Source organism: Gorilla gorilla, chromosome 13 (assembly GCF_029281585.2).
Source record: "Gorilla gorilla gorilla isolate KB3781 chromosome 13, NHGRI_mGorGor1-v2.1_pri, whole genome shotgun sequence".
NCBI classification, from domain to species: Eukaryota; Metazoa; Chordata; class Mammalia; order Primates; family Hominidae; genus Gorilla; species Gorilla gorilla.
Genome location: NC_073237.2, coordinates 124955002 through 124982282, shown reverse-complemented (window position 1 = coordinate 124982282; position 27281 = coordinate 124955002). Strand labels below are relative to the sequence as shown.

Here is a 27281-nt window from a genome sequence, read left to right as displayed (position 1 = left end):
GCACTCCAGCCTGGGTGACAGAGAGAGACTCTGTCTTGAAAAAACAACAACAACAACAAAAAAAAACCGAACAAAACAAAACAAAAAAACCCAAAAACAATGTGTAGTGTATCAAACAGTGAAATATTATTCAGCAATAAAAAGGAATGGAGTACTGGTATGTGCTACAAAAAGGATGAACCTGGAAAACATTATGGGCCGGGTGCGGTGGCTCACACCTGTAATCCCAGCACTTTGGGAGGGCAAGCTGGGCAGACGGCCTGAGCTCAGGAGTTTGAGACCAGACTGGGCAACATGGCAAAACCTTGTCTTTACAAAAAATACAAAAATTAGCTGACCATAGTGGTGCATACCTATAATCCCAGCTACTCAGGAGGCTGAGGCAGGAGGATCACTTGAGCCCAGGAAGCGGAGGCTGCAGTAAGCCGAGACTGGGCCACTGCACTCCAGCCTGGGCAACAGAATGATACCTTGTCTCAAAAAATAAATAAATGAAAGAAAGAAAACCTAAACAAAAGAAGCCAGTCACAAAAAGTCACATAACGTGATTCCATTTATATAAATGTCCAGAATAGGTAAATCTGGAGGCAAGCAGCAGATGAGTGGCTGCATGGGCCGCTGGGGTTAGGGAGAATGGCAAATGAATGCTTGACGGATATGTGGTTTTGTTCTGAAGTGACACAAATGTTTCGGAACTAGAGGTGGTGGTTGCACAACATTGTGAATGTACTAAATACCACTGAATTGTACAGTTTAAAATGGCTAGCTTTGTGAATTTACCCCAATTAAAAAAAAAAAAAGAGTACTTTCACATCTATTGTAGTTTAGGCTTAGAAAAGTTCTTATAACAACATGTAGAGAACATAGCATATCTTTCCTTAAAACTAAACTTGTCCAAAAAGGTTTCAATTAAAGTCTTTTAAAAATAGCTACACAGGCCAGGCATGGTAGCTCATGCCTGTAATCCCAGCACTTTGGGAAGCTGAGGTGGGCAGATCACTTGAGGCCAGGAGTTCAAGACCAGGCTGGCCAACATGGCAAAATCCCGGTTGTACAAAAAATACAAAAATTTGCCAGATGTGGTCATGTGTACCTGTAATCCCAGCTACTCGGGTGGCTGAGGCATGAGAATCACTTGAGCCTGGCAGGCAGAAGTTGCAGTGAGCTGAGATCGAGCCACTGTACTCTAGCCTGGGTGATAGAGTGAGACTCTGCCTTGAACAAAAAAAAACTGAGGCCAGGCACGGTGGCTTACGCCTGTAATCCCAGTACTTTGGGAGGCCGAGGCAGGCGGATCACCTGAGGTCAGCAGTTTGAGACCAGCCTGACCAATATGGTGAAACCTCATCTCTACTAAAAATACAAAAACTAGCCGGGCGTGGTGGTGAGCTACTCGGGAGGCTGAGACACAACTGCTTGAACCTGGGAGGAGGAGTTGCAGTGAGCCGAGATCGCACCATTGCACTCCAGCCTGGGCGACAAAAGAGAGACTGTCTCAAAAGGAAAAAAAAAAAAAAAAAAAAGCTACATACATGATGGAATATAATCTATGTAATCTGCATTCCAGTAATTTGCAGTCAGAAATCAAGAGACTCTGGCCAGGTGCAGAAGCTCATGCCTATAATCCCAGTACTTTGGGAGGCTGAGGCGGGTGGATCACCTGAGGTCAGGAGTTTGAGACCAGTCTGGCCAACATGGTGAAAACCTGTCTCTACCAAAAAATACAAAAATTAGCAGGGCGTGGTGACGCACATCTGTAATCCCAGCAACTCAGGATGCTGAGGCAGGAAAATCACTTGAACCCGGGAGGCAGAGGTTGCAGTGAGCCGAAGTCATACCACTGCACTCCAGCTTGGATGACAGTGAGAATCCATCTCAAAAAAAAAAAAAAAAAAAAAAATCAAGAGACTCAAATCTTTAAACAAATTTTCAGCTGAGCCTGAAGACTGCCCATACCTTCTGGAAGTCATCAAACTTCTTCTGGAGCACCTCAACCTGCTCCAAGTCTGCTCCGACCTCCTCACTTGTCAGAGCGGCTTCCTTCTCATTGATCCATTGCTGTAGTTCATTCGCTTCACGGAACAACATAAACTTCTTGCAACTCTTCTCCAACATGCCTTTACGCTTCTCACCCAGTTCCAGCAGAGAATGATATCTGATGGAATTCAAGAGGGTGACAAGAGGGACAATGAAGGCAGTTAGCTGTAGATGCTAACATAAAGGCAAACCACGAGGTGTCTCCAAGATGTGGATTCCAGGCTACGAGTTTGTAATGATGATGCCCTAGTAACAGAGTTATCAGATGAAGACGAGGATCCCAAGTACCTACACCACAGCCTGAGAGATATGCGCACACTGTACTGTTCACAACCAGGTGGCTAGAACAGCCAGGCACACTTATCCCCAGGCCGATTCTGCACTTAGAACAACACAACCACAAGGGACTGAAACCAAGCGCTTAGCACAGTAACACAGGGCTCATGCAACTACAGTGGAGAGATGAGATGAACTTGCTGGGCAGAATGTATACAGAGGGTTTTTTCTGTCTTTTATAATTCTCTGAATAGCCCCCAGGCTGGGGTGAGGTGGGGGAAGGTACACTGAGCTTTAAAATATCCTCATATAGGATGTTTTATCTCCACATTAGTAGGACATTTCTAAAATGATACATTCAGCTGTCAGAAAGTTTTGGCAAGTTCAGAAGGAAAATCAGGCACGGTACTGAGTATCTGTGCCATTCTGTTATTTGAAAGATTTCTTAAGAATCAAAGAATATTCTAACCCTCGGGAACTAAAATACAAAAGGCTGAAATATTATCTTTGAACACGAAAACAACAAACAATAAAAAACTAAAAGTTAAAAAAAACTAGAATCATCATCAAATCTAAGTGTCCCAAAGTGAAATAAAAAAGCAATGAGGTACCAAGAATCAGAGCACTTTAAGAGAAGCATATGATTTCCTTCCTACTAAGGAAAACTATAGAACAGGCCTTCAGGTTTGCTGCTGATAGTGGCTGGTCCACCACAAAAACCAACAGGAGGGAGAACCAACACCACTCTGAACACACAGCTGCACATGGAAGCAACCAATGAGATAAGCAGTCATCGACCGACACAGCTGCACCGTGACCTCTTCCCTTGTGAGCCAAAGCTGCTGCACGGACAGGCAGTTCCTCCCACCACCTCATCTTTCTGGATGGACAAAGGCCTTCAAGAGAAGCGGCAGAGGGAGAATGGATAGGGTAGCAGTGGACATTGGTGCTCTGCAAGACTCTCAGCCTACTCACAGTTCTTCCACCTGCTTCATACGCAGAGATACACTGCCGGCCTCCTTAGTTATGCGTGTCCTGCACAGAGGGGGCACAGCAAAAGCATGCACGAATTAGTGGGATTAATCCACAGGGATGAAAGGCAGCAGCTCCGACTGGTGCCATGATGGTGGATGCTTAATGTTGGGAAACTGTGGAGTTATTCAACAGGTCTAAGGAGCAGTCTAAGTCATGAGTGAAATGACAGTAAAGAAATAGCAGGAAAATTAGAGGGTTAGTACACCTTCATTTTCCTGGGGGGTCTGCCATGCTTAAGGCAGATTTTCCTGTACTGAAAACACTGGTAACTTCACAGAGCAAGGTCAGGGAACACACTGGACTACCCTTAGAAAGAAATTTTACTGAGTGCTAACAGGCAATTTAGCCACGTATTTGATCTTTTTCCTCTTATATTTATGACCCAGACTACTGGTAAGAATACAAACCAAGGCCAGGCGTGGTGGCTCACACCTGTAATCCCAGCACTCTGGGAGGCCAAGGCGGGCGGATCACGAGGTCAGGAGTTTGAGACCAGCCTGGCCAACACAGTGAAACCCCATCTCTACTAAAAATACAAAAATTAGCTGGGCATGGTGGCATGTGCCAGCAGTCCCAGCTACTTGGGAGGCTGAGGCAGGAGAATCACTTGAACCCAGGAGGCAGAGGTTGGAGTAAGCCAAGATCACACCACTGCACTCCAGTCTGGATGACAGAGCAAGAATCTGTCTCAAAAAAAAAGAACACAAACCAAAACCTCCCATTCTTATCTCTACAGTAACAGAATCTATAAAGCGGACAAATAACTCTGATCTTACTGAGGATCACTGGAGCCCAAAAATTTCACTATTCTACCCAAACTCTAGTGGGAATGTATTTCCTGGATATTTCCCAAGTGTCCAAAACTGCTGATTCCACTAGTGGAGTCAGAAATACCCTAAAGGAGGGACACAGGGCAATATGGGGGCTCAGCTAGAGGAAAGAGGACAGAGCCATTTCATTACAAAATTCCATTCTCAGAACTCAAAGCTATGGCAGACAGAGAAGCTCTGAAAGCAGCTTTTCAAAGTGGACAGAGCTGTAGGGGCGTAGAGTATCTGAAAATCCAATTTCAAAAAGCATCTCTAACCAAAAGGCAAATGGCAATGATTAGAAAAATTCTGGTTAGGAAAAACTCATGAACACTGGTGGAAAAAAAACAAAGCAATATAAGTCATCAGTCAGGGGTTTGAGACCCACACAGGGAGGTCTGTGGGCTCAAAGTGGGGTGGAGACAGCAGGAGGCGTGCAGGTGGGCTCCAGGAGCCTCAGGACACGCCTAAGCTTCGGCCCATGTGGAACAGAGTATGCCTATGGGACGCCTAGCCCTTGCGGCCCCCAGTGTCATCCTTACTGATTGTCAATCTGCTCCTGCCGCAGTGCTATGCTGCCTTGCTCCTCCAGGAGATTCTCCCGGGAGGCTGACTGGGCGGGGTCCAATTTCTTCACGTAAGCAGCCGGCACAAAACCCTGACGATCGTTCACTTCCACTTTCCACCAATCCTAAGGAAAAAAGAGGGAGAACTGAAAGTAAATTCCTTCTCTGAGAGGGAGAATCCAAAGAGGTCATGTGTGTACACACACACGAGAGCGTTGTTTTAAGAGGTCCAAAACGGCCGGCCGCAGTGGCTCACGCCTATAATCCCAGCACTTTGGGAGACTGAGGCGGGTGGATTACGAGGTCAGGAGATCGAGACCATCCTGGCCAACACAGTGAAACCCCGTCTCTACTAAAAAAGATACCAAAAAAATTAGCTGGGCATGGTGGCGGGCGCCTGTAGTCCCAGCTACTCGGGAGGCTGATGCAGGAGAATGGTGTGAACCCAGGAGGCAGAGCTTGCAGTGAGCTGAGATTGCGCCACTGCACTCCAGCCTGGGCGTCAGAGCGAGACGCTGTCTCATAAAAAAAAAAAGGTCCAAAATGATATTAAAATCACTTTACATAAGGTCTGATAATTCAGTCCCTTCCTCACCTGCCATACCTGCAGAGGGGGTCACAGGCAGAAGAGCAATGCCGCCTGCCACCAAGGCCAGCCTTCTCTCTGCTTAGATGCTCCAGAGCTGTGCTAACACTGTAGCCACCAGTCACATGTGCCCACTTAACTTTCATTGAGTTAGAACTCTTTTTTATTGGACACAGAGTCTTGCTCTGTTGCCAGGCTGGAGTGCAGTGGCGCGATCTTGGCTCATTGCAACCTCTGCCTCCTGGGTTTAAGCGATTCCCCTGCCTCAGCCTCCCAAGTAGCTGGGACTATAGGTGCACGCCACCACGCGCAGCTAATTTTTTTGTATTTTAGTAGAGACAGGGTTTCACCATGTTGGCCAGGATGGTCTCGATCTCCTGACCACATGATCCACCCACTTCAGCCTCCCAAAGCGCTGAGATTATAGGCGTGAACCACCACGCCTGGCCCTTTTTTTTTTTTTTTTTTTTTTTTAATATAAATAGAGATGAGGTCTCGCTATGTGCCCCAGGTTGGTCTCGAACTCCTGGGCTCAAGCGATCCTCCTGTCTAGGCCTCCCAAAGTGCTGGGACTACAGGCGTGAGCCACCATGCCCGGCTTCATCGAGTTATAATTTAATTAAATAAAACACCCAGTTGTACTAGCCATATTTTAAGGGCTTACTATCACACGTAGCTAGTAGTTACTGCAGAAGCAGCACAGACACTTACATTTCCACCATCACAGAAAGTTCTACTGGGCAATGCTGCTCTTGAATAAACCAAAGTTAGACCACAGGTTGGTTTAGGTTTAAATTAGACTCAATAGAAAGATAAGAATCACAGGTTTCCTCAAATTATCATGACAAGGATAAATAAGGTGTGGGAATGGGAATAAACTTGCTCTTAAAAATGGCCAAGGACATTTCTCCAGCCTTAACTAAAACAGAAGGCAGGCCTCTTTCAGGATCAGTCAATCTGTGCATGCTTCAAGGCCACTGTCAATTCAGAGTGTGTTAGGGAAGAAAAGCTGGTGGACCAGGATGGATTTATTATTGTCATTATTTAGCCTAAAGAAGACAAAGCCTGTGGGGTGAGGTCACAGCTGTCTTCAATGATCTGCTGGGCTGAGACGTAGCTTGTAGTCTGGAGTAAGAACCAACAGGTCGGCCAGGCGCGGTGGCTCATGCCTGTAATCCCAGCACTTTGGGAGGCTGAGGCGGGTGGATCACGAGGTCAGGAGATGGAGACCATCCTGGCTAACACGGTGAAACCCGGTCTCTACTAAAAATACAAAAAATTAGCCGGGCGTGGTGGTGGGCACCTGTAGTCCCAGCTGCTCAGGAGGCTGAGGCAGGAGAATGGCGTGAACCTGGGAGGTGGAGCTTGTAGTGAGCTGAGATCACGCCACTGCACTGCAACCTGGATGACAGAGCAAGACATTGTCTCAAAAAAAAAAAAAAAAAAAAAAAAGGCCGGGCGCGGTGGCTCATGCCTGTAATCCCAGCACTTTGAGAGGCTGAGGCGGGTGGATCACGAGGTCAGGAGATAGAGACCACGGTGAAACCTCATCTCTACTAAAAATACAAAAAATTAGCCAGGTGCAGTGGTGGGCGCCTGTAGTCCCAGCTACTCGGGAGGCTGAGGCAGGAGAATGGGGTGAACACAGGAGGCGGAGCTTGCAGTGAGCTGAAATCGTGCCACTGCACTCCAGCCTGGGTGACAGAGCGAGACTCTGCCTCAAAAAAAAAAAAAAGAAAAAGAAAAAGAAAAAAAAAAGAACCAACAGGTCCAAGTTATACAGAAAGCAAACTTTGGCTTGACAGGACAAAAATTCCACCTAGAGACACTCAATGGTGAAAATAAGCTATCCTTCTGAGTGTGATTATCTATGCTTCTTGCAGGTATTCAAGAAGACAGATTAACTTCTTGGTCATACACAGTACTGCATAAATGTTTGTCACGTGGCGGATTGGTGAGGAAACTCATCTCTTTGAATTCTAAGCCTTCTCATTTCAGGGAGACATGCAACCCACAGAAACCCAACTGAGCATACGTGGAGGTGCCAGCGTGGAACAAACACACAGCCACTCTCTGTGCCTTGCCTTGTTGGTGCTGTTGAGTAAGGTAAGGATATCTCCCTTCTTCATGGTGACCTCTCGGGGACTCTTCTCCTGATAGTCGTAGAGAGCCAAGACCAGCTCCTTCCCAGTCTCATCATCCATAGGGGCCACTTGTTGCTAAAAATCCAAAGGAAGGGCAAACATGGTAAAAACACGTCCGCGCTGAGTCATCTAAGTACAGAGCAGATTCAAATGCCACCAGCTGTACCAAATGTACCAAATATACACTCATGAGAATTCTTCACTGAAGCTACCAATAAAATCTGATCCAAGAACTTCAAATTTTTGGTATCTTTAAAAAAAAATCTCATTTTGTCTGGGCACAGTGGCTCATACCAGTAATCCCAGCACTTTGGGAGGCCGAGGCAGGCAGATCACCTGAGGTCGGGGGTTCGAGACCAGCCTGACCAACATGGAGAAACCCCATCTCTACTAAAAATACAAAACTAGCCAGGCGTGGTGGTGCGTGCCTGTAATCCCAGCTACTCGGGAGGATGAGTCATGAGAATCACTTGAACCTGGGAGGCGGAGGTTGCGGTGAGCCAAGATCAGGCCAATGCACTTCAACCTGGGCAACAAGAGTGAAACTCCATCTCAAAAAAAAAAAAAAAAAAATCTCATTTTAAAATAGGGCCGGGCGCGGTGCTCATGTCTATAATCCCAGCACTTTGGGAGGCCAAGGCGGGCAGATCATGAGGTCAGGAATTCAAGACCAGCCTGGCCAACATAGTGAAACCCCATCTCTACTAAAAATACAAAAATTAGCTGGGCGTGGTGGCGGGCGCCAGTAATCCCAGCTACTCAGGAGGCTGAGGCAGGGTAACTGCTTCAACCTGGGAGGGAGAGGTTGCAGTGAGCCAAGATAGTGCCACTGCACTCTAGCAAGTCTCCATCTCAAAAAAAAAAAAAAAAAATTTAGCTGGGCATGGTGGTGAACACCTGTAATCCCACCTACTCAGGAGGCTGAGTCAGGAGAATCGCTTGAACCCAGGAGGCGGAGGTTGCAGTGAGCCGAGGTCGTGCCACTGCACTCCAGCCTAGGTGACGGAGTGAGACTCTGTCTCTAAATAAATAAATAAATAAATAAATCTTATTTTAAACTCTGTAAATCTTTGTGTCACAAGAGTTAATAGCAGAGTCAAATGGGGCCTATGATAGGAACACCTGCTGACAGTATCTGAGTCCTTCAAGGCCTCCCTCCAGTAACCCATAAACTGTTACAAGTTTACCCGGCAGGACTGTGCTTGTTCTCGCAAAGCCTGGATGCTGCTGCCGTAGGCACTGAGATCTGACATCAAAGCTTCATGTTTCTTCAGTAGAGCCTGAAACCAAACCACACATGGAGCACTGTGCAGGGGCTGAAGCCTCCCATCCTCCACTGCCTCACCAACCTGCCATCCTGCCTCAACAGCCTTTCTCAGTTGCGCAATGACGTAATCACCTCCTGCCCTTCTTACAGTGCTAATATCATTTTCAAAGTTTTTCAGGATTCCCATCTTTTGGGACAATCATATATATTATGATTATAGCTTACTCATCCTGGTCTAGGCACAGAGGCTTATGCCTGTAATCCCAGCACTTTGGGAGGCTGAGGCAGGCAGATAGCTTGAGCCCAGGAGTTCAAGACCAGCCTGGGCAACATACTGAAACCTCATCTCTATAGAAAATACAAAAATTAGCCAGATGTGATGGTGTGTGCCTGTAGTCCAAGCTACTCAGGGGACTGAGGCGGGAAGACTGCTGAGCACAGGAGGTCAAGGTTGTAGGGAGTCGTGATTGCATCACTGTACTCCAGCCCTAGCGACAGAACGAGCGCGGTGCCTCACGCCTGTAATCCCAGGACTTTGCGAGGCTGAGGCAGGCAGATCACTTGAGGTCAGGAGTTCAAGACCAAACTGGCCAATGTGGTGAAACCCCATCTCTCCTAAAAATACAAAAAAAGTTAGCTGGGCGTGGTGGCAGGCGCCTGAAATCCCAGCTACTTAGGAGGCCAAGGCAGAAGAATTGCTTGAACCCAGGAGGTGGAGGTTGCAGTTATCCGAGATCGTGCCACTGCACTCCAACCTGGATGACAGAGTGAGACTCTGTCTCAGAAAAAAAAAAAAAAAAGGAAAAATTCAACTCATTCTAGTTTTTGTGAAGACTGGTAAGAGCTAGGTACGGGAACTATACCTAGACCTTTATGAATAAAATTTGAGAATTTTAGTCAAAAAACAGATAACCAGTAAAAAACCAAGTACATCTATGTATGTATGTGTGCATGTTGGTATGTGGGTATATGTGCACACTGGTATGTACATGTGTATGGTGGTATGTTTGCAGGTATGTATATGTGTATGTGTGCATGTTGGTATGTTAGTATGTATGTAAGCACACATACGGTTTCACATAGATGAAACGAGTGACAAATGTTAACGGTTGAAGGTGAGTGAGAAGTCATCTTCTCTCTCCTTTAGGTATGATTAAATTTTCATAATAAAAAGTGAAAAATGGGCCAGGAGGAGTGGTTCATTCCTATCATCCCAGCATTTTGGGAGGCTTTGGCAGGAGGATTGTTTGAGGCCAGGAGTTTGAAACCAGATGGGACAACATAGCGAGACCCTGTCTCTACTAAAAATAAAATTAAAATTAAAAAGCATAGCTAGGCAGGTAGTGGTACCTGCCTATAGTTCCAACTACTTGGGAGGCTGAGGCAGGAGGATCGCTTGAGCCCAGGAGTTTGAGGCTGCAGTGAGCCACATTTGTAACATTGCAGTCCAGCCTGGGCAAGAGTGAGACTCTGTCTCAAAAAAAAAAAAAAAAAAAAAGTAAAAAATGGATTCCAAAACATTTTAAAAAACAATCACTGTAATGCACACCTCCCGCGCATCACTATTTCTCCTAAGTTCCTTCTCAGTACAAGCCCTGTTCTACTTCCCTGGCAGGTGAGACGCTTCCCAAGCCTGGTTACCTCAGCAGAGTCTTCGTCCTTGCCATAGTCAGTGCTGCCCACAATGGGTTCCTTCTCCCGCATCCAGGATTCAGCCTCGTTAGCATCAGCAAAGTACTGCTGGGCCTGCAGAGAGTCCTCCAGGTCCTGCCGACGCTGGGAAGCTTTGGCTTTCAGTGCCTCCCACTTTTGGTTCAGTTCGTGAAGCTTGGCCTTCACATCCTCTGCAGCAAAATGGCCTGGAAGGTGGGTAGGGAAAGAGGATAACAAAAACTATGTTGACACATCACAGAAGGACAAAAGTAAGTTTTCTCTGTGTGTTCACGGCACTTTCATTACTATGTTTTGGTGAGCTGTGCCCTTTCATAATTCCATTTTTTTTAAGAGGCTCAGGTTCTAACCCTCTAATGGACTGTTTCATTTTTTGCCTCCTCAAACCATGACCTCTATCTAGACTCTAAGAAGCAGATATCGCAAGTTGGCATTAGTGATAGTATCATAGACCAGTAACAGTACCACTGTAGCGCTCAGTTACTGAGACTGGCACGTGCAGGCACTCTATCAGCTCTTTCCCTACTTGGTTTCACTTACTCCCCACTACAGTGTCAGGAGAGGTGCTGTCATCCGCGTTTCACGGATAAGAAATTCAGGCTCGGAGCCAGGCGCGGTGGCTCATGGCTGTAATCCCAGCACTTTGGGAGGCCGAGGTAGGTGGATCACGTGAGGTCAGGAGTTCAAGACCAGCCTGACCAATATGGTGAAACCCCGTCTCTATTAAAAATACAAAATAAAAATACAAAAATTAGCTGGGTATGGTGGTGTGTGCCTGTAGTCCCAGCTACTTGGGAGGCTGAGACAGGAGAACTGCTTGAACTAGGGAAGCAGAGGTTCCAGTGAGCTGAGACTGCGCCACTGCACTCCACCCTGGGTGACACAGTGAGACCCCGTCTCAAAAAAAAAAAAAAGAAATTCAGGCTTAGAAAGGGTAAGGTCTGGTCAGGTCATACAGTTAGGAAAGAATGGGGATGGTATTCAGCCCCAGAGCCTGGTTTGTGATGCCCACGTGGCCATGCCCTCAGCAAGAAGGGGAGACACGAGGAGCAGCGCCAAGCCATGTCACTGATACCAATCACTCACCTTCCTCCACCATGGCATTCCCCTTCTGTGTAACTGCTTTGATGCGTGGTTCATGTCCAGCAATTTCTGCTTGTAAGGCTTGATGTTTCTTTAGCAGATTCTGGACCCCAATTAAATCCTTACCTGAAAGCAGACACCAGTCCCCAGTTATCCAACCATGAAGAGAAAAGTCAGCACTGATTTGTCATTCTTAGCTACCACCGTGGTTCCAGTTCAATAATTTAAATTCGACCCTGCCCATCCTGACATGCATCCCCTTTATGCTACAATAGCACAGCCTTTCCCAAGTTGATTCCTACCTGAGGGAAGCAGACTGACCTCTGTTGGTAGATGCGGCAATGGGCTCTTTCTCTCGAATCCACGTCTCCTCATCCTCAACATCCCGGAAGAGCTGCTGCAACCGCAGAGAATCAGCCAGCTTCTGCTTCCGGGCAACCATGGGCTCCTTGAGTGCCTCATAGCGAGCCACGAGGGCTTCCTGTTTCTTCTTGATGTTTTCTGCATCAAAATGGCCAGCATCTTGGAACTGGCGGGCCTGAATGGTGATGCCATCAATTCGGTCCTGGGAATGTGAAAGGACAGAGCAGACTTGACTTTGGGTGTGGTTTTATCGTATACAGAGAAAAATTGATAAGGTCTTTTTCCCACTCCTGAGAGGATTCTTTCTGCTATCTCCTTCCTTCATCTGGGGCTCCTAGAAAGCTCTAAGGGATGATATTTAATTTGAGAAGAAGCACATGCAGCACAGAGCGATCTAAGAAAATCAACACATTTCATCCCTCCCAAAACTCAGTTAGTCTCAAATTACTGGCTTTTCCTCCCTCCTATAGTTTCTGCATTCACTTGCCCAACCACAGCCCCCAGTTCACACTACCTGGTGGGCAGCCACATCTGCCTCTAGCAGGGCATGTTTCTTCTGGAGGTTCTGCACATTGGTAAGATCTTTGCCGTAATCATCCGAAGCCAAGTGACCTTCTACTTCATATAGCCACAATTCAATATCCTCAACATTGCGATTAAATTGCTGTTGCTGGTTGGCTTCACGAAGCTTTATTCCTATGGAAGGAAACAAGTTTAATTTTGTACTGCTTAGCATTACCCTTCTGCCAACACTGCCCATGAACAGTAGTATCTTAGTGAAGGACTATACAGGTCAGAATTTTATTCCTTCACTTATGTCACAAAGGGAAAGAAAATATCAATTGCAGCCTCTGCTCTACCTTCTCAAGGTTGAACTGGAAGCATTCTAACCCCCTTGAGATATAAGGACACTGGAGAATTAGTAAATGCCCTTGGCTCTCAGCTGAACTTTGATTTTCAGCAATGAGGCCCAATTCAGTTCCTTCTCACTCAGACTCCCTCACCAACCAGTATGCTCAACCACATTTACCAAGTTATTATCAAGAACTTAAGCCAAGTAATTCCTACACAGGAAATTATCCCTAACGCCAAAGTCATCCACCTCACCTTTCTTGGGGGGTATATGTCCCTAAAATACTTAATAGAAAGGGGTATTTAGTTCCCCAAACATGCATGTCACAATCCAGTGGAACATCTCTTACCTTTCAGTTCAGTGGCCTCTAGCAGTTTCTTCCACAAACTGATCACCTCATTCATACGAGCTGCCACTTCATCCTTGGCATAGTGGTTGACATCAATCAGCTTTTGGCCAGCTTTCTCCAAGGCATCAATTCGGCTCTGGTTTGCTGAGAGCTCAGCCTCAAAAGCCTGATGCTTCTGTACTTTTCCTTGTAGGTTGGATGGATCCTGCGAATAAAAGAAGGGGGTTCTTTCTATCTTGAACCTGAGAATGTCAAGTTCCCTTGCACTACCTTCATACTTATCTTTATGGAGGAATGTATAAAATAGTTGGCTTACATTAAGTAGTGAGGTTTCTGGAATCCCTTATTTCGTCCTTTAGCTACAATTTATTTGTGAGAGCTGTGTTTAGCTTACTAATCGAGTGCTACATGGCAACACTAACAGTACATTACTTTATAAGCTTCATCTGTGGCAGTTTTCATCTTCTCATTGACCCAACTCTTGAGCTCATCAGAATCACGGAAAAACTGCTGCAGATGGAAAGAATCGGCTAGCTGGGCCCGGCGACGCATGGCTCTCTCGTGAAGGGCATTGCGGCGGCTCAACAGCTGAAAGACAAGGATCCCCTGTGAGTCTCTAGTGTTCACTCCCAAAGGGATGTCCAGTTGAAGAGACTCAACTGGAACATCTTAGAAGAGACATTCATGTACCAAAAAGGAGGAGCATGAAGAACCTACAGACTTACAGCATCTCGGCGAGTGGCCACATCTTCCATTGCATAGTGGTTGTTCTGAATTAGCTTGGTTGCAAATTCATCTAATGCCTAGGAAGGAAGATAAGAGTTCTTCATTGGTAAGCACACTAGTCCCTAGCTTGGCCTCTAGAGAAAAGTAACTGCTGAACAGATCATAAAACACACCAAACTTTAACATAGGTCAAGGTTTTCACCCAAAGGTTGGTGATGACATTTTTCTCATAACTTTTGAGATTTTGCTTGATGTTACCAGTCAGATATCATAAGACTGCACTACCTCCATTCAAGACTGGAGACATTAGTTGTGGCACGATCTCCTGGCAGGGGTCAAACACAGGTTAACAGCTTTCCAAATTCTTATTTCTAAGATGTATTTTCAATGGGAAGAGTACTTCTTAATATTAACCCTGACCTACTTTTAATGAAGGGTACAAACTTAAAGAAGTTTGGAGGTTTCCATCAAGTAAATCATTTTTCCATAAAGTTGTATTATGTCTTCAATGAGATAGCATGTCATCCTTGTGAAAGTTTAAGCACCCACAGGAGTATTCTGCATATGAATCTTTCATCAAATCTGTTTGGAATCCTTCCAGGGAAAAAGACTCTGGCTTACTATAAGGGTCATTTGAAAGCACTGACAAGAAGGGGTCTTACTGTAATCTTTTCCTCCTGGGCACTAAGGGATTTCTCAAAGTCTTCGTGCTTCTTAAGAAGCGCTTCCACACTATCCAAGGAATCTCCCAAGTCTTCATTCAACAGGAACGCCTTGCCAAAGGAAACAAAGTGTTCAGAATAATGTCCTATTCCTTTGATCTTCTAAGACTGTGAAGCAAAGGGTATTTTGGTCAAAATATAAAAAGAAGGAAAGAGATTTTATGGCTGCTAAACTTCTAAGATGTCTTCTAGGAAGTCTAAAGTCCTTTTGGATTTTCTTAAAATCAATCCAGCCATATCATGAAATCCTATTCCACATTCTATTGAAACTTCTCTTACATAGTTTTTGTTGCTTCTATTAGATTCAGATGTTACATAATGCTAAGGTTTTTTTTTGTTTTTTTTTTTCTTTTTTGTGAGACAGGATCTCGGTCTGTTGCACAGGCTAGAGTGCGGTGGTATGATCATAGCTTGCTGCAGCCTTGAGCTCCTGGGCTCAAGGGATACTCCCATCTCAGCCTCCCAAAGTGCTGGTATTACAGGAGAGAGCCACCGCACCCAGCAATGCTAAGTTCTAAGAAAAAAATCTCTTTAATAAAACATTTTACATCACACTAATCTGAAAAGCTGGGGCCTTTTCTGAAGGCCTTGCAATCTCAGCAGGGAGAGATGCTGGCAGAGCTGAGAGAAGCTTGCTCAATTCCCCCTCTTCAATGGATTCAGAACTAACATGGTACTGATGTCCTGAAACAAAACAAGCACACTACCCGAGGAGGCAAAACACAGGTCCTTCTTCTCCCACCACTGGCAAGGCTTTGCTCACAGATTACCTCCTGCTTGCTCATCCAGTTGTCCACCTGCTCAGTGTCCCGGTAGAAGAGCTGCAGGTCCATGCACTGCTCGTACTGCTGCCTGCGCAGCTCCCACAGCTCCAGCAGCGCCGCTCTCTCCTCGGAAAGGACGGTCAGCTTGGGGGCATAGGAGACATGGTCAGGGAGATGAGGTCAGCCCCAACGCCTCCGAGGCAGACAGAACAGCTACCCTGGAATTCCTAATCCTAGTGCTAATCTTCAGGCCTTTTTTCCGATTTGCAAAAGGGGAAAAACAACATTCACTTGTATGTGCATGTTCAATATAAAAGGGATGGCCTGTTTTAATTAATCTGTAATTAATTTATTGCCACATCACAAATGACTTTAGGTAAAAACAGTAAGTAAACTCCCAGGTAGAAGAAATAGGGCATCCATTTAAAAGTGAGGCAGTATAAATGGAGTTTAATGGAGTATAAATGGAGTAGGGACTCTCCACTAAGAAATGTCAACTGAGTGGGTGCTCCGTAACATATGGAAAATAAATTCAGAAACCCCCTAGACTTTAGGCTCCGAAGCTACTAATGACAAGTCTTTGAAATGTCTTTACTCTATGTAATACTAAAAAACATATAAATCATATAAATCATTATTTATCTAATGTTCCTAGGCAATTTTATACTCCAAGATACTTCAAAACTTATATACATATGTGTATATATATACACATATATATAAATTTTGTTTTTTTTAGAGACAGGGTCTCACTCTGTCACTCAAGCCAGAGTGCAGTGGTGCAAATCATAACTCATTATAACCTTGAACTCAAGTAGCTCGGACTATAGGAATGTGCCACCACGTCTGGCTAATATTAATTTTTTGTCGAGATGGGGGTCTCACTATGTTGTTCAGGATGGTCTCCCATTCCTGGCCTCAAGCAATCCTCCTGCCTTGGCCTCTGAAAGTGCTGGGGTCACACCACACCCAGCCTATGTATCATTTTATAAAAATTTGTTTCCTCTTTGCTCCAACTCCTAATGCAAGACTCAGCTCCCTACAGAAAGTCCCTGTAAGTAGGAAACATGCCACACATGCCCCAAATAAGGAGGACTGTCTCTCAGGAAATCAGCACACTATACATATACCTTCTTTTTAAACCTCTGCAGAGAAAGGAAAGTTTCTCACATATCATGGTGAATGCGTTGTCTGGATATTTAAGGATGAATAATAGCTTTCAGAGACTTAGTGAAAGATGTAATTTGCTCCTCAAAAGCTCCATTTCTCTTCTCTTACCTTCTCCCTCACTTCATCTGAGGCATAGTGACCAGCAGCAAGCAGTGCCTGTCCAGATTCATCTGCAGATTTGAAGCTGTCTTCATGGGCATCAATTTCACCCTACAGGAGAAAAAAACAAAGCCATGATTTGTGCCCAGAATCTTACAAAATAAAAACAAGGTGCTGAATTTTACATAAGCATTATAAGCCAGACTATGACATCTAAAATGAGAAACAAAATGAAAGATTAGGCCAGATTTCCTAATACATAATCAGTCTAGGTCATCAAATGTGAGAGTGTCACTCACTGATGAAGTCCTTTCCAAATGGCTTTTCAGGTCACCTGTCATTTGTCAAGGTTCCACACATTCATATGGGTCTGAGCTCTCTTTCGTTCCAGGGCTCTGTCTTCTTTGTGCCAAATGGACTTGTTTACTATGATTTTATAGAACCTGGTAGGGCGAGTCCCTCCCTGGCCCCATTACGATCTTCAACATTGTCTCAGCTTTTTTTGAATTTTTTTCTTCCAAATCAGTTTTGGAATCAGCTTATCTCATTGCAAAAAGAAACACACACATACACATATACCTGTTGAGCACTTGACTGGAACTGCATTAACGGTATATATCCTGGTGGGAATTTACACCTTCACAAAAGATCGTTCCATCTGTGTACTAGATAAATCATTCTATCTACTCAGTTTTTATTTAATGCCTTTTAACAAAGTTTTATAGTTTTCTCCAGAAATGTCTTACACTCTTTTGTTAGACTTATTCCTAAGTACTTTATATTTTCTGCTCTAATAAGTAGTATTTTAAAAAATTATGTTTCTGTTGCTCGTGTAGAGAAACATGTTTGACTTTCAGTATATTGATTTTGTATCTACCACATTAAAACCTCTCAGAAGGTTTTTTTTTTTTTTTTTCTTTGAGACAGAGTGAAACACTCTTGTTGTCCGGACGGGAGTGGAATGGTGTGATCTTGGCTCACTGCAACCTCTGCCTCCCGGGTTCAAGCGCTTCTCCTGCCTCAGACTCCTGAATAGCTGGGACTACAGGCGCGTGCCACCATGCCCAGCTAATTGTTGTATTTTTAGTAGAGATGGGGTTTCACCATGTTGGCATGGATGGTCTTGATCTCTTGACCTCATGATCCACCCGCCTCGGCCTTCCAAAGTGCTGGGATTACAGACATGAGCCACCGTGCCTGGCCCAACAAATACTTTTTACATCACAAAGGATCAATGTGCCAAGTAGTAGCACTTCTATCTCGCCAGAGCTTGTCTGTTTGCTTTTATGGACCACAGTGAACCTCTTGACACTGAACCCAGTTAAGCCTCTATCAGAAGCAGGTAACCAGGTCTCCAAAGGCAAAACCAACCATAATCCTCATGATGAGAGACACCTGTGAATAACATGGTACCAACGCCGACTATAGGCCTCACCCAACACTGATAAACTGGTGCATTATAAGCTAAAATCTTCACTTCTGGAAGATTCTAGAGATGCCATTACCTTGTGCTCTTGGTGTCTATCTAGCAGGGCTTCAGCCCCAGCCACATCATTGGCAAGCTCATCAGCATTGATGAGGGCTTTCATCTCAGTCACCCAGCTGGTGAGGTCACGGAAGTCAGCAAGGAAGCGTTGAAGCCTAGGGAAAACCAAAGGAAGACATTATGTTTCCAGCGGAGGTTCCAGGGTGGAAAATGGCCTCCCTAAAGCTCTGAATTCTACGTTCTCAAATGTCTAACAAACTACATAAATTCTAATTCTGGGAAATATGAAATTTTCCCAATCTAGACTGTGAAGGAAAGCAAGAGAAGGCTGAAATCAACCCTTTAAAACTTAGGTTCTCTCCATCACTATAATGCCCCAATCCTGTCCCACATTTTCAACCTCCTTGTTATTCCCAGGTTCAACCCTTGGCTAGCAAGGATTCTTTTCCTTTCCGATCCTGGTTTTAATAAGATATTTCATGTGATACTCAGATACTTAAAGGGACATTCCCATTCTATCAATCATAATGCAGTGATGCAGAATAGAAGAATTTATGAAGTTGTAAATACCATACATATACTACACATGATACAGTTGCCAGTCTCCAAACAGAGAGAACATAGGTAAGAAGTGATTTGCATTTGTAGGTGATACCTGACACTTTCACAGAACACAGAACAGACCCTTAACTCTGCTATTCCTGCTTCCAAAAAAGAAGCCAAATGATACTGGTTAAGACCTGGAGCATTATTTGCACCTGTATGAATCATTGAGCCGTGCGTGTCTCTCTGCCGCCAAGGTGCGGATCTGCTCCCAGTTTGTAATCAGTTCCTCTCGCTTCACTTGAATCTGTGTTGCACTCAGAGGGTGGGACTGTTGCAGGCGGTCAGCCTCAGCACACAGGGCTTTGACCTAGAAATGAACTCCGTGAGAACTATTCTCCTGACCCTTGGTAACTTATTTACAGAATCAGCTGCTTGTAAAACCCACCTTGTCTTCTAGAGCAGCAAGATCTCTCTCCAGACCCTCGTGCTTCCGAAGCAGAGCCTGAACACTTGCCAGGTCTCGGCCAAAATCATCAGAGGCCATTAACTGCTCCTTTTCCTTAATCCAACTGATAGTCTCATCCACATCCCTACAGAACAAAGGCACCAGTTAATCCACAGCAATGACTCCCCCCTAGAACTAGGAACACCCCATGGGACCAAGGCCTAGTCAGCCCCGACAGCTCACCAGCACATGCCCTGTGCTTCACAACTCCCCTCCAGGTTGAGACCCATTCCCCAAAGCCCACTCTGGCTTGACACCTGTTAAAGCGCTGAACTTCTGCTGCCCCAAAGAGCTTCCCCTGCCTCTGCAGAGCCAGGCCCTTCAGCCGCTGCCAGGCTGCATTAACTTCATCCTGCTTAGTCTTGATCAGCTCCTCCTCAGGGTGCTGCTCCTAAACAAGGAAGAGAAGAGACTGGATTTGTACACAACTTCTGGCTCCTCCAACTAGTTACCCTGGGGTTGGTTCCTTGAAGCATCTCAGCAAATCACCACTCTGAAGAGAATCACAAGAAATAATGGTCAACATGATACAAAGTGAACTACAACTCCAAAGAGTTTCTATTTCTTATGTAAAAAGGGGAGAGCCATTCTCTATCTTTTGGAGTAGTGTGGTTAGTCTATAAGGTGGTTATGTGCAAAAGTGCCAAAAACCTTTATGTTAATAAATAGTTTGGCAGCAACTTTGTGGTAACTTTATCAATGTACTCACCTACCCTAACTGCTTGAAAATTTGGTATTTCAGATGTTCATGAGGCTGTTAAGCATTCTTGCACATAAACATAATTTTCGCGTCTCAAGAGTTTGCCCCTGGCTTTAGACTGACGACATTTCTTTTTTTCTTTTTTGAGACAGGGTCTTGCTATGTTACCCAGGCTGGTCTCTAGTGATCCTGCCTTGTCAGCCTGAGTCTGAGTAGAGTAGCTGCATCTATAGGCAGGTGCCACTGCATCAAGCTTAGAGACATTTCTTTAAAAGTATCCTTCCCTACCAACCACATTTTGGTGTTTTTAAAAATATGATATAAAGTAATAAAATGAAGCATTTCAGGGTTCTTGAATCCATTTGGGATACCATGGGTTTGGCCTGACTACTTTTCTCAAGCTCAACCGCAGGAAAGCTTAGGGTTTGGAAAAGCAACACATCTGTCACTGTGGAAGGGTGAGATATTTCTGAGGAATGCCGGGTATCTTTCTCTTAATCACTGACCAGAAAAAGGAAACAAGTACCAGCCTATAAGCAGATTTATACACTTAAAATTTGTACCCCCCAAATCAAATTTCCCTAAAAGTAAAAACTCTCTGGTTCTGAGTACTTGATGTCTTTGGAACCCTTTGGACTCGTAGTGGAAGCAGCTTACAGGATTGTACACGTGGGCACTGGGGAAGGGTTGTCATTCCCTCTTAATGGGCTCCAGCGCCAGAGTGGAGAGCCCATTCACGACAAGGTTCTCCCAGGCTCCCAAGAGAGCCCAGGGAAGCTTCAAATAAAAAAGGAAGGCAAGAGCCCTAATGCACTGGTGGACATCTGCCAATACTAACTTAGCATTCAACACCACACCCTCGTCTGAGAAACCCTGAGACCTAGCTTCAGCAGTCCAATAAAAGCTTCACCCAGCCCTACCCAAAAGTGGGTAGAGGAAACAGATCAAATGAACTCTGCCCTTCCTGCCCAAGGCAACACATTGAAAAGCATTTTCCAATTTAGGAGTAATCAGTATTGTGCCTCACATCTAAACAAAACTCTCAGACATGCTTACAAAAACTTGCTCACTCAGAAATTAGGGACCAATCATCAAAATTTTATCCTGAATATACTAAAAAGTTAACATAATAATGTTGTGAGAAGCATACAGCACTTTGCTATTTACCTGTATGAGTTTGGCAGCAAATTGGTTCACTTCATTAACTCTTTCTTCATGAGCAGCCATATCTGTTTGAAACTCTTCAAATTTCTTCTGTAAAACCTCTACATGCTCCAGATCCTGGCCCAGCTCTTCAGAAGTAACAATTGCTTCCTATTTAGGGACCATAAGAGAGCCAGAGTCACCAACCAACATTTGTTAACAATGGCTTCCAGAAACATCAAACAGACACATTAGGGATGGAGCCATGTTAGCTTTAATGGATACAGTTTTGTCTGTGGTTTGTGATTTTAGTTCCTCCCACAGAAAGTTAAGAGGTTGAGTTCACAGCATTTCTGTCTCAGCGACTCCAGGCTTCAGAGTTACAGAATAGCGCATACACCTAGAGAGCAGCTGGAGAGACAGCAACCCCACTTCCACCCTTTCACTTAAAATGGCCATATCTGTGCTAACACTGGGTCTCACTACAGATCACAGAGGAGTCTCTTCCCTTTTCTTTGAGTAAAGCTTAGCAAACCCTTCTTCCCAAAACGTGCCTTGTCATTGATCCAGTCCATCACGTCCTCACATTCTCGTAAGTACTGCACCAACTTCTGGGCCTGCAGCAGTTTGATTCCTTTTTCTCGCATCTTCTCCAAAAGTAATTCCCACTGGCGGTGCAGCTCCATCAAACGGGTCTGAAAGTTTCAAATCAGAGTTTTAATCAGATCACAACTGGCTCTGTGGGATCTGGCTCTTCCATAGAGTTTAGACAAGTTAGAGACCTTATGGAGCTCTGAATAAAAATATTTTTAAAAGATAATCCCTAAACTGAGAGGAAATAGTAAATTTAACTGGGAGTAGGGAAAAGTCCACAGTTCACAGTGGTTTTTTGGTGGTCTTCAAGTTACAAGTAGGTAGATCTACTCTAGTTCTTTCACAGGTAGATTTACTCTAGTTTACATCAGGAAAATCATTATCATTTATATTATTAATAATATCTTTATATTTCATTTATAATTATATTTATGATATATTTATATTGTATAGTTATATATTTTAGTATTATATAATAATAGGTATACAATCGATACTATTAATTATTATTAAATTATTAGAGTGGAATTCCTAATCCAGAAGACTACTGGGAAAGGAAAAATGAGGAATTAATGTGTAAACTGAGCTGAAATTACTGAAGGATGTATTCCAAATTCATGGAGATAAAGGGAAAAAAACAAAACAAAAGAAGAGGTCTTACAGGCATCATCAATGTAAAAATTATGAGGCACAACAGGAAAATCTTGGTATAAAAGTAGAAAAGGGGAGGCTGGGTGCAGTGGCTCACACCTGTAATCCCAGCCCTTTGGGAGGCCAAGGCAGGCGGATCACGAGGTCAGGAGTTCAAGACCAGCCTGGCCAGCATGGTGAAACCCCATCTCTACTAAAAGTACAAAAATGAGCCAGGTATGGTGGCGCGCACCTGTAATCCCAGCTACTTGGAAGGCTGAGGCAGGAGAATCACTTGACCCCAGGGAGGTGGAGCTTGCAGTGAGCCATGATTGTGCCACTGTGCTCCAGTCTGGGCGACAGAGCGAGACTCCGTCTCAAAAAAAAAGTAGAAAAGGGCTGGGCGCAGTGGCTCACTCCTGTAATCCCAGCACTTTGGAAGGCTGAGGTGGGCAGATCACGAAGTCAGGAGTTCGAGACCAGCCTGGCCAACATGGTGAAACCCGTCTCTACTAAAAATACATAAATTAGCTGGGCGTGGTGGCACACACCTGTAATCCCAGCTACTCGGGAGGCTGAGGCAGGAGAATTGCTTGAACCTGGGAAGTGGAGGTTGCAGTGAGCCAAGATTGTGCCATTGAACTCCAGCTTTGGGCAACAGAACAAGAAACCATCTCGGGAAAAATAAAAAAGTAAAAAAGATGGGGTCCTGAAAAGTCATCAGCTATCAAAAAGGATCCCTGATAGAAAAAACTTTGGACCTTCTGTGAAAAGACAGTTTGTGGTACATCTCAAGTGAGGTTTATCTCAAACTTCACCCAAGTGGCAGCCACAGGGTCAAACGTATTCACTTCCCAGCATCTTTGGGTTCTCATAACACAGGCCCAGTAAGGACTTATCAAGAATTGGAGGAAATTGGTAATCAATTCAAGCTTAGATGATGCATTCTGGTATTCCAGTCCAACCTCAATGCCTTGATTATGCCTACCCAAGATACTGGGAGTTTCTGTACAACACCGACAGACATAAGTAAAACAAACAAAGAGGTTTAAACACTAACAGAAAAGAAGTCTGGGATCCACCCATGATTGAGATGTCACTCCTAGCAAAATGAAAACCTGAAAACCATGTGACAATCAACATGGGTGGATTCTCTTAGAAACAAGTGTGGATGTTTTACTTGAAAGGAGAAAGCAGCAGAGGAATACATGCTCACACAATTCACTTCCACCACTGTTGGCAAAACTGTGACCCCACCACTGAGAAAGAAGTGAAAGGCACTCCAAAGCAAGGGGGAAAAGGCAACCGACAGCAAGTCAATACTCCACCTACTCGGATGTGGGACCCGATGTGGGTGGCGGTGACTATGGGGCGCCACGCTGTCCGGTATGGTGTGAAAGTCTAAACCAGTGACAGACAGGTTATCCAGGACACAGACATGCCCTCACATGCCACCCACCTTCCTCTGCTACCACTGCCTGCCAAACTAAGGTACTGAGTTAGGGGACCAAATAAATGACCAAGCCAAGATCACCATAGTAACTGTGAGCATGAAAGTAAAGATTAAATGAGAGCTCCTGCTCAAATTAAAAATGAGGCCACAGAAGACTAGAGAAAATCCTCTCACATTCAAGTCAATTGTCCATCTCACATATTTCATTTTCACACCCTCAAGGAAAGAACTAGGGCAAGGCCTGTCCCAGTACTGGAACCATTTTCCCATTGCTGATGTGTCTGATCTTGTAAATACTGCAGGTTAGAGAGAGTCTGGCTTCACAGGCTTACTATTATTTGAGAGCGCGAGTGGGCAAGGAGGCAGGTGAGCTTCATAAACATGTGGAAAGCTGATGGGGTGGAGAAGCAAGCCTGGTTCTGACTCAGGTGGATTTCTCAATAGGGACATAAGCAAGCAACAGGAGCCTTCAGAGAAGCAGATGGTGGAAACATTAAGCAAAGAAGACAGGAATGAAGTACAGGTTGGAAAAACAAAGCACACAGGCTGGGTGCAGTGGCTCACGCCTGTAATCCCAGCACTTTGGGAGGCCGAGGCAGGCAGACTGCTTGAGCTCCGGAGTTCAAGACCAGCCTGGGCAACATGGCAAGATCCCTATCTCTACTAAAAATACAAAAAAAATAGCTCAGTGTGCTTGTGCGTTCCTGTGGTGCCGGCTACTCGGGAGGCTGAGGTGGGTAAACCACTTGAGCCTGGTGGAAGGAGGTTGCAGCTAGCTGAGATTGTGCCACTGCACTCCAGCATGGGTGACAGAGCAAGACCCTGTCTCAAAAATAATAATAAATTAAAATAAAACAAATAGTGGTGACTGGACAAAGAAGGGGAGAGAGGAAATTCCAGTTCAGTCATCTATCAACTGTGTGACTTTGGGCAAGTTACTCAAATTCTCTGAGACTCAGTTTCTACTCTCACGTAATAGGGAAATAATGGCCACCTTGCACACTTACTGTGAAGATTAGAGGTTAGCAAAGTAACTGTACATAAATAGCTCCTAATACCTACTCAACAAACTATATTTAATAGGTTTTTTAAATTTTATTTTATTTTTTTACTTTTTTCAGACAGAGTTTCGCTCTTGTTGCCCAAGCCAGAGTGCAATGGCAGGATCTCGGCTCACTTCAACCTCCGCCTCCTGAGTTCAAGCGATTCTCCTGCTTCAGCCTCCCAACTAGCTGGGATTACAGGCACGCAACACCACGCTTGGCTAATTTTTTGTATTTTGGTAGAAACGGGGTTTTACCATGTTAGCCAGGCTGTTCTTGAGCTCCTGACCTCAGATGATCCGCCCATCTCAGCCTCCCAAAGTGCTAGGATTACAGGCATGAGCCACTGTGCCTGGCCTTTTTTTTTTTTTCTTTTTCCCAGACAGTCTTGCTCTGTTGCCTAGGCTGGACTCCAGGGGTGCAATCATGGCTCACTGCAGCCTTGACCTCCCAGGATCAAGCAATCCTCCCACCTCAGCCTCCCCAGTAGCTGGGGCTACAGGTGTGCACCACCATGCCCCACTAATTTTTAAATTTTTTTTGTAGAGACGAGGTCTCACTATGTTGCCCAGGCTGGTTTTGAACTCCCGAGCTCAAGTGATCCTCTTGCCTCAGCCTTGGCCTCCCAAAGTTCTGGGATTACAAGTGTGAGCCACCATGCCTGGCCAGTTAACAGTATTGTTAATGTTGCTTTAATAAGCTATCTAGGCCAGGAGCAGCGGCTCATGCCTGTAATCCCAGCACTTTGGGAGGCCAAGACGGGCAGATCACCTGAGGTTGAGAGTTTGAGACCAGCTTGACTAACATGGAGAAACCCTGTCTCTACTAAAAATACAAAATTAGCTGGCTGTGGTGGCACAGCGCATGCCTGTAATCCTAGCTACTCGGGAGGCTGAGGCAGGAGAATCACTTGAAACTGGGAGGTGGAGGTTGCAGTGAGCTGGGATCGTGCCATTCCACTCCAGCCGGGGCAACAAGAGCAAAACTCCATCTCAAAAATAAATAAATAAATAAGCCATCTGGGCTGGGCACGGTGGCTCAAGCCTGTAATCCCAGCACTTCGGGAGGCTGAGGCAGGTGGATCACCTGAGGTCAGAAGTTCAAGACCAGCCTGGTCAACATGATGAAACCCCATCTCTACTAAATATACAAAAATTAGCCAGGCATGGTGGTGGGCGCCTGTAATCCCAGCTAGTTAGGAGGCTGAGGCAGAAGAATCGCTTGAACCCAGGAGGTGGAGGTTGCAGTGAGCCGAGATCTTGCCATTCTGCTCCAGCTTGGGCAACAAGAGCAAAACCTCGTCTTAAAAAAAAAAAAAAAAAAATATATATATATATATATATATATATATATATAAATGAGCTGTCTAAACAGGGCAGAGGGTACTAATAGACATGAATAAAGTCAGCTTTAGGTCCTCCTCCCTTCTGCCTTAATTACTGAAGCCAAACACTTGATCTCTGTCTAATGTTCCCCATCTGTAAGCTGGTTACATATTCTACTACAGAGGTGCCTCATTCACTCTGGGAAAACAACTTCTGTCAAGGAAATAATAATGCAGACTGATTTCATTTACTCTAAGACTGTATATAAAATAGTGTGAAGATGGGAAGATAAATATCTGTATTTAATTGCAAACACATATTACATTGCCCAAATGGGTTAAATGTTATTAGTCATATGACATTTGGAATTCACTTTTATTTCCTATTTACAATTATCATTATTAGTAATAGTTAATAATTATTCATCATACATCTTAGGGCTAATTGTAAGTCCTTAATATGAGACTGCAGAGTATTGCCAAGCAAACGTGAGAAAACAAACATTTATTGTTGAAAATGAGTAGACTGGATCCTCAGTGAACGAAACCTCCACACAGTTATCAAGGAAGAGTAGGGGACAAAACAGTTCTAGCTGGGGCTTAAGGGTGCAGCTTTCATTTAAATCTTCAGGACTGCTTTGACAGGTAAAAGACTAGAAAAGGCTGGGCCTCAATGCAACGTGGCTTTGGATGACAAAGAACCAAAGAGAACACACAGCTAGACATGATGTGTATCAAAGATAGATAAGTACTTCCAGTTATAAGAAACTCAATGTGCACACCTCACTGTCAAGAGGTTTGTTTTCCCTTAATATCTTCATACTAGATATGTGAAACGAAGCAGAGAAAGATCAATTACTACCTCAGCTCCAATAAACTCGCACTAAAATCAGCCAGACCAAAGAGTTCCAGGACTCCTGCCTCAAAGTCAGTCCCATCACCATGGTCATTGACCAACAGGTGCCACACATCATTCCTTAGAGCTGGAGCTTTAACAGGCTTGCTGCCTAGACCTCAGTAAACCCCTCCCAGGGCAAGCCAAGATTCAAGACAGCAAGCTTTCCCACAGAAAACCTTCTTTATAGTGTCTGTGCTTGTTTCTATTTATCTTTGCATCTGAGTCCTTAAATTTGCCAATTTCACTAATATGCTCTGCCATCTCACTGCCATTTATAAATGTTAAATTTACAGTTTTCTTTAAAGTATAAACACATTCTAATTTGCTCTGCAAAAGGAATATTAATTTCCTCACTGAGTATACAAACACTTGCTTACATTCATGCTGTCACATTACAAAGGCAGGATTCGGGTAACTTCTTAAGGAGACTTCATAAATT

The 27281-nt window shown here is 44.6% G+C and overlaps 1 protein-coding gene across 11 annotated transcripts in view; it reads right to left on the bottom strand.

The window, feature by feature from the left end:
• Positions 1-27281, bottom strand: part of SPTAN1 (spectrin alpha, non-erythrocytic 1) — an 80817-nt gene that overhangs the window by 37144 nt on the left and 16392 nt on the right. For 4 of the 11 annotated variants that reach the window (XM_031014315.3, XM_031014304.3, XM_031014309.3 and 1 more), the window contains 21 exons: positions 21455-21595; positions 20925-21071; positions 19315-19448; positions 18998-19142; positions 18765-18919; positions 18026-18161; positions 16530-16631; positions 15258-15395; positions 14428-14538; positions 13765-13842; positions 13472-13627; positions 13040-13244; positions 12352-12533; positions 11796-12039; positions 11478-11600; positions 10362-10579; positions 8641-8733; positions 7394-7528; positions 4700-4848; positions 3289-3348; positions 1957-2155 (listed from right to left, as the gene is read on the bottom strand). In XM_031014315.3, coding sequence (XP_030870175.1) covers positions 1957-2155; positions 3289-3348; positions 4700-4848; positions 7394-7528; positions 8641-8733; positions 10362-10579; positions 11478-11600; positions 11796-12039; positions 12352-12533; positions 13040-13244; positions 13472-13627; positions 13765-13842; positions 14428-14538; positions 15258-15395; positions 16530-16631; positions 18026-18161; positions 18765-18919; positions 18998-19142; positions 19315-19448; positions 20925-21071; positions 21455-21595 — 3051 coding nt within the window. Of the gene's footprint in view, positions 1-1956; positions 2156-3288; positions 3349-4699; positions 4849-7393; positions 7529-8640; positions 8734-10361; positions 10580-11477; positions 11601-11795; positions 12040-12351; positions 12534-13039; positions 13245-13471; positions 13628-13764; positions 13843-14427; positions 14539-15257; positions 15396-16529; positions 16632-18025; positions 18162-18764; positions 18920-18997; positions 19143-19314; positions 19449-20924; positions 21072-21450; positions 21596-27281 lie in introns of all 11 variants that reach the window. The other 7 variants (XM_031014312.3, XM_063697062.1, XM_031014313.3 and 4 more) reach the window with 3 other exon arrangements.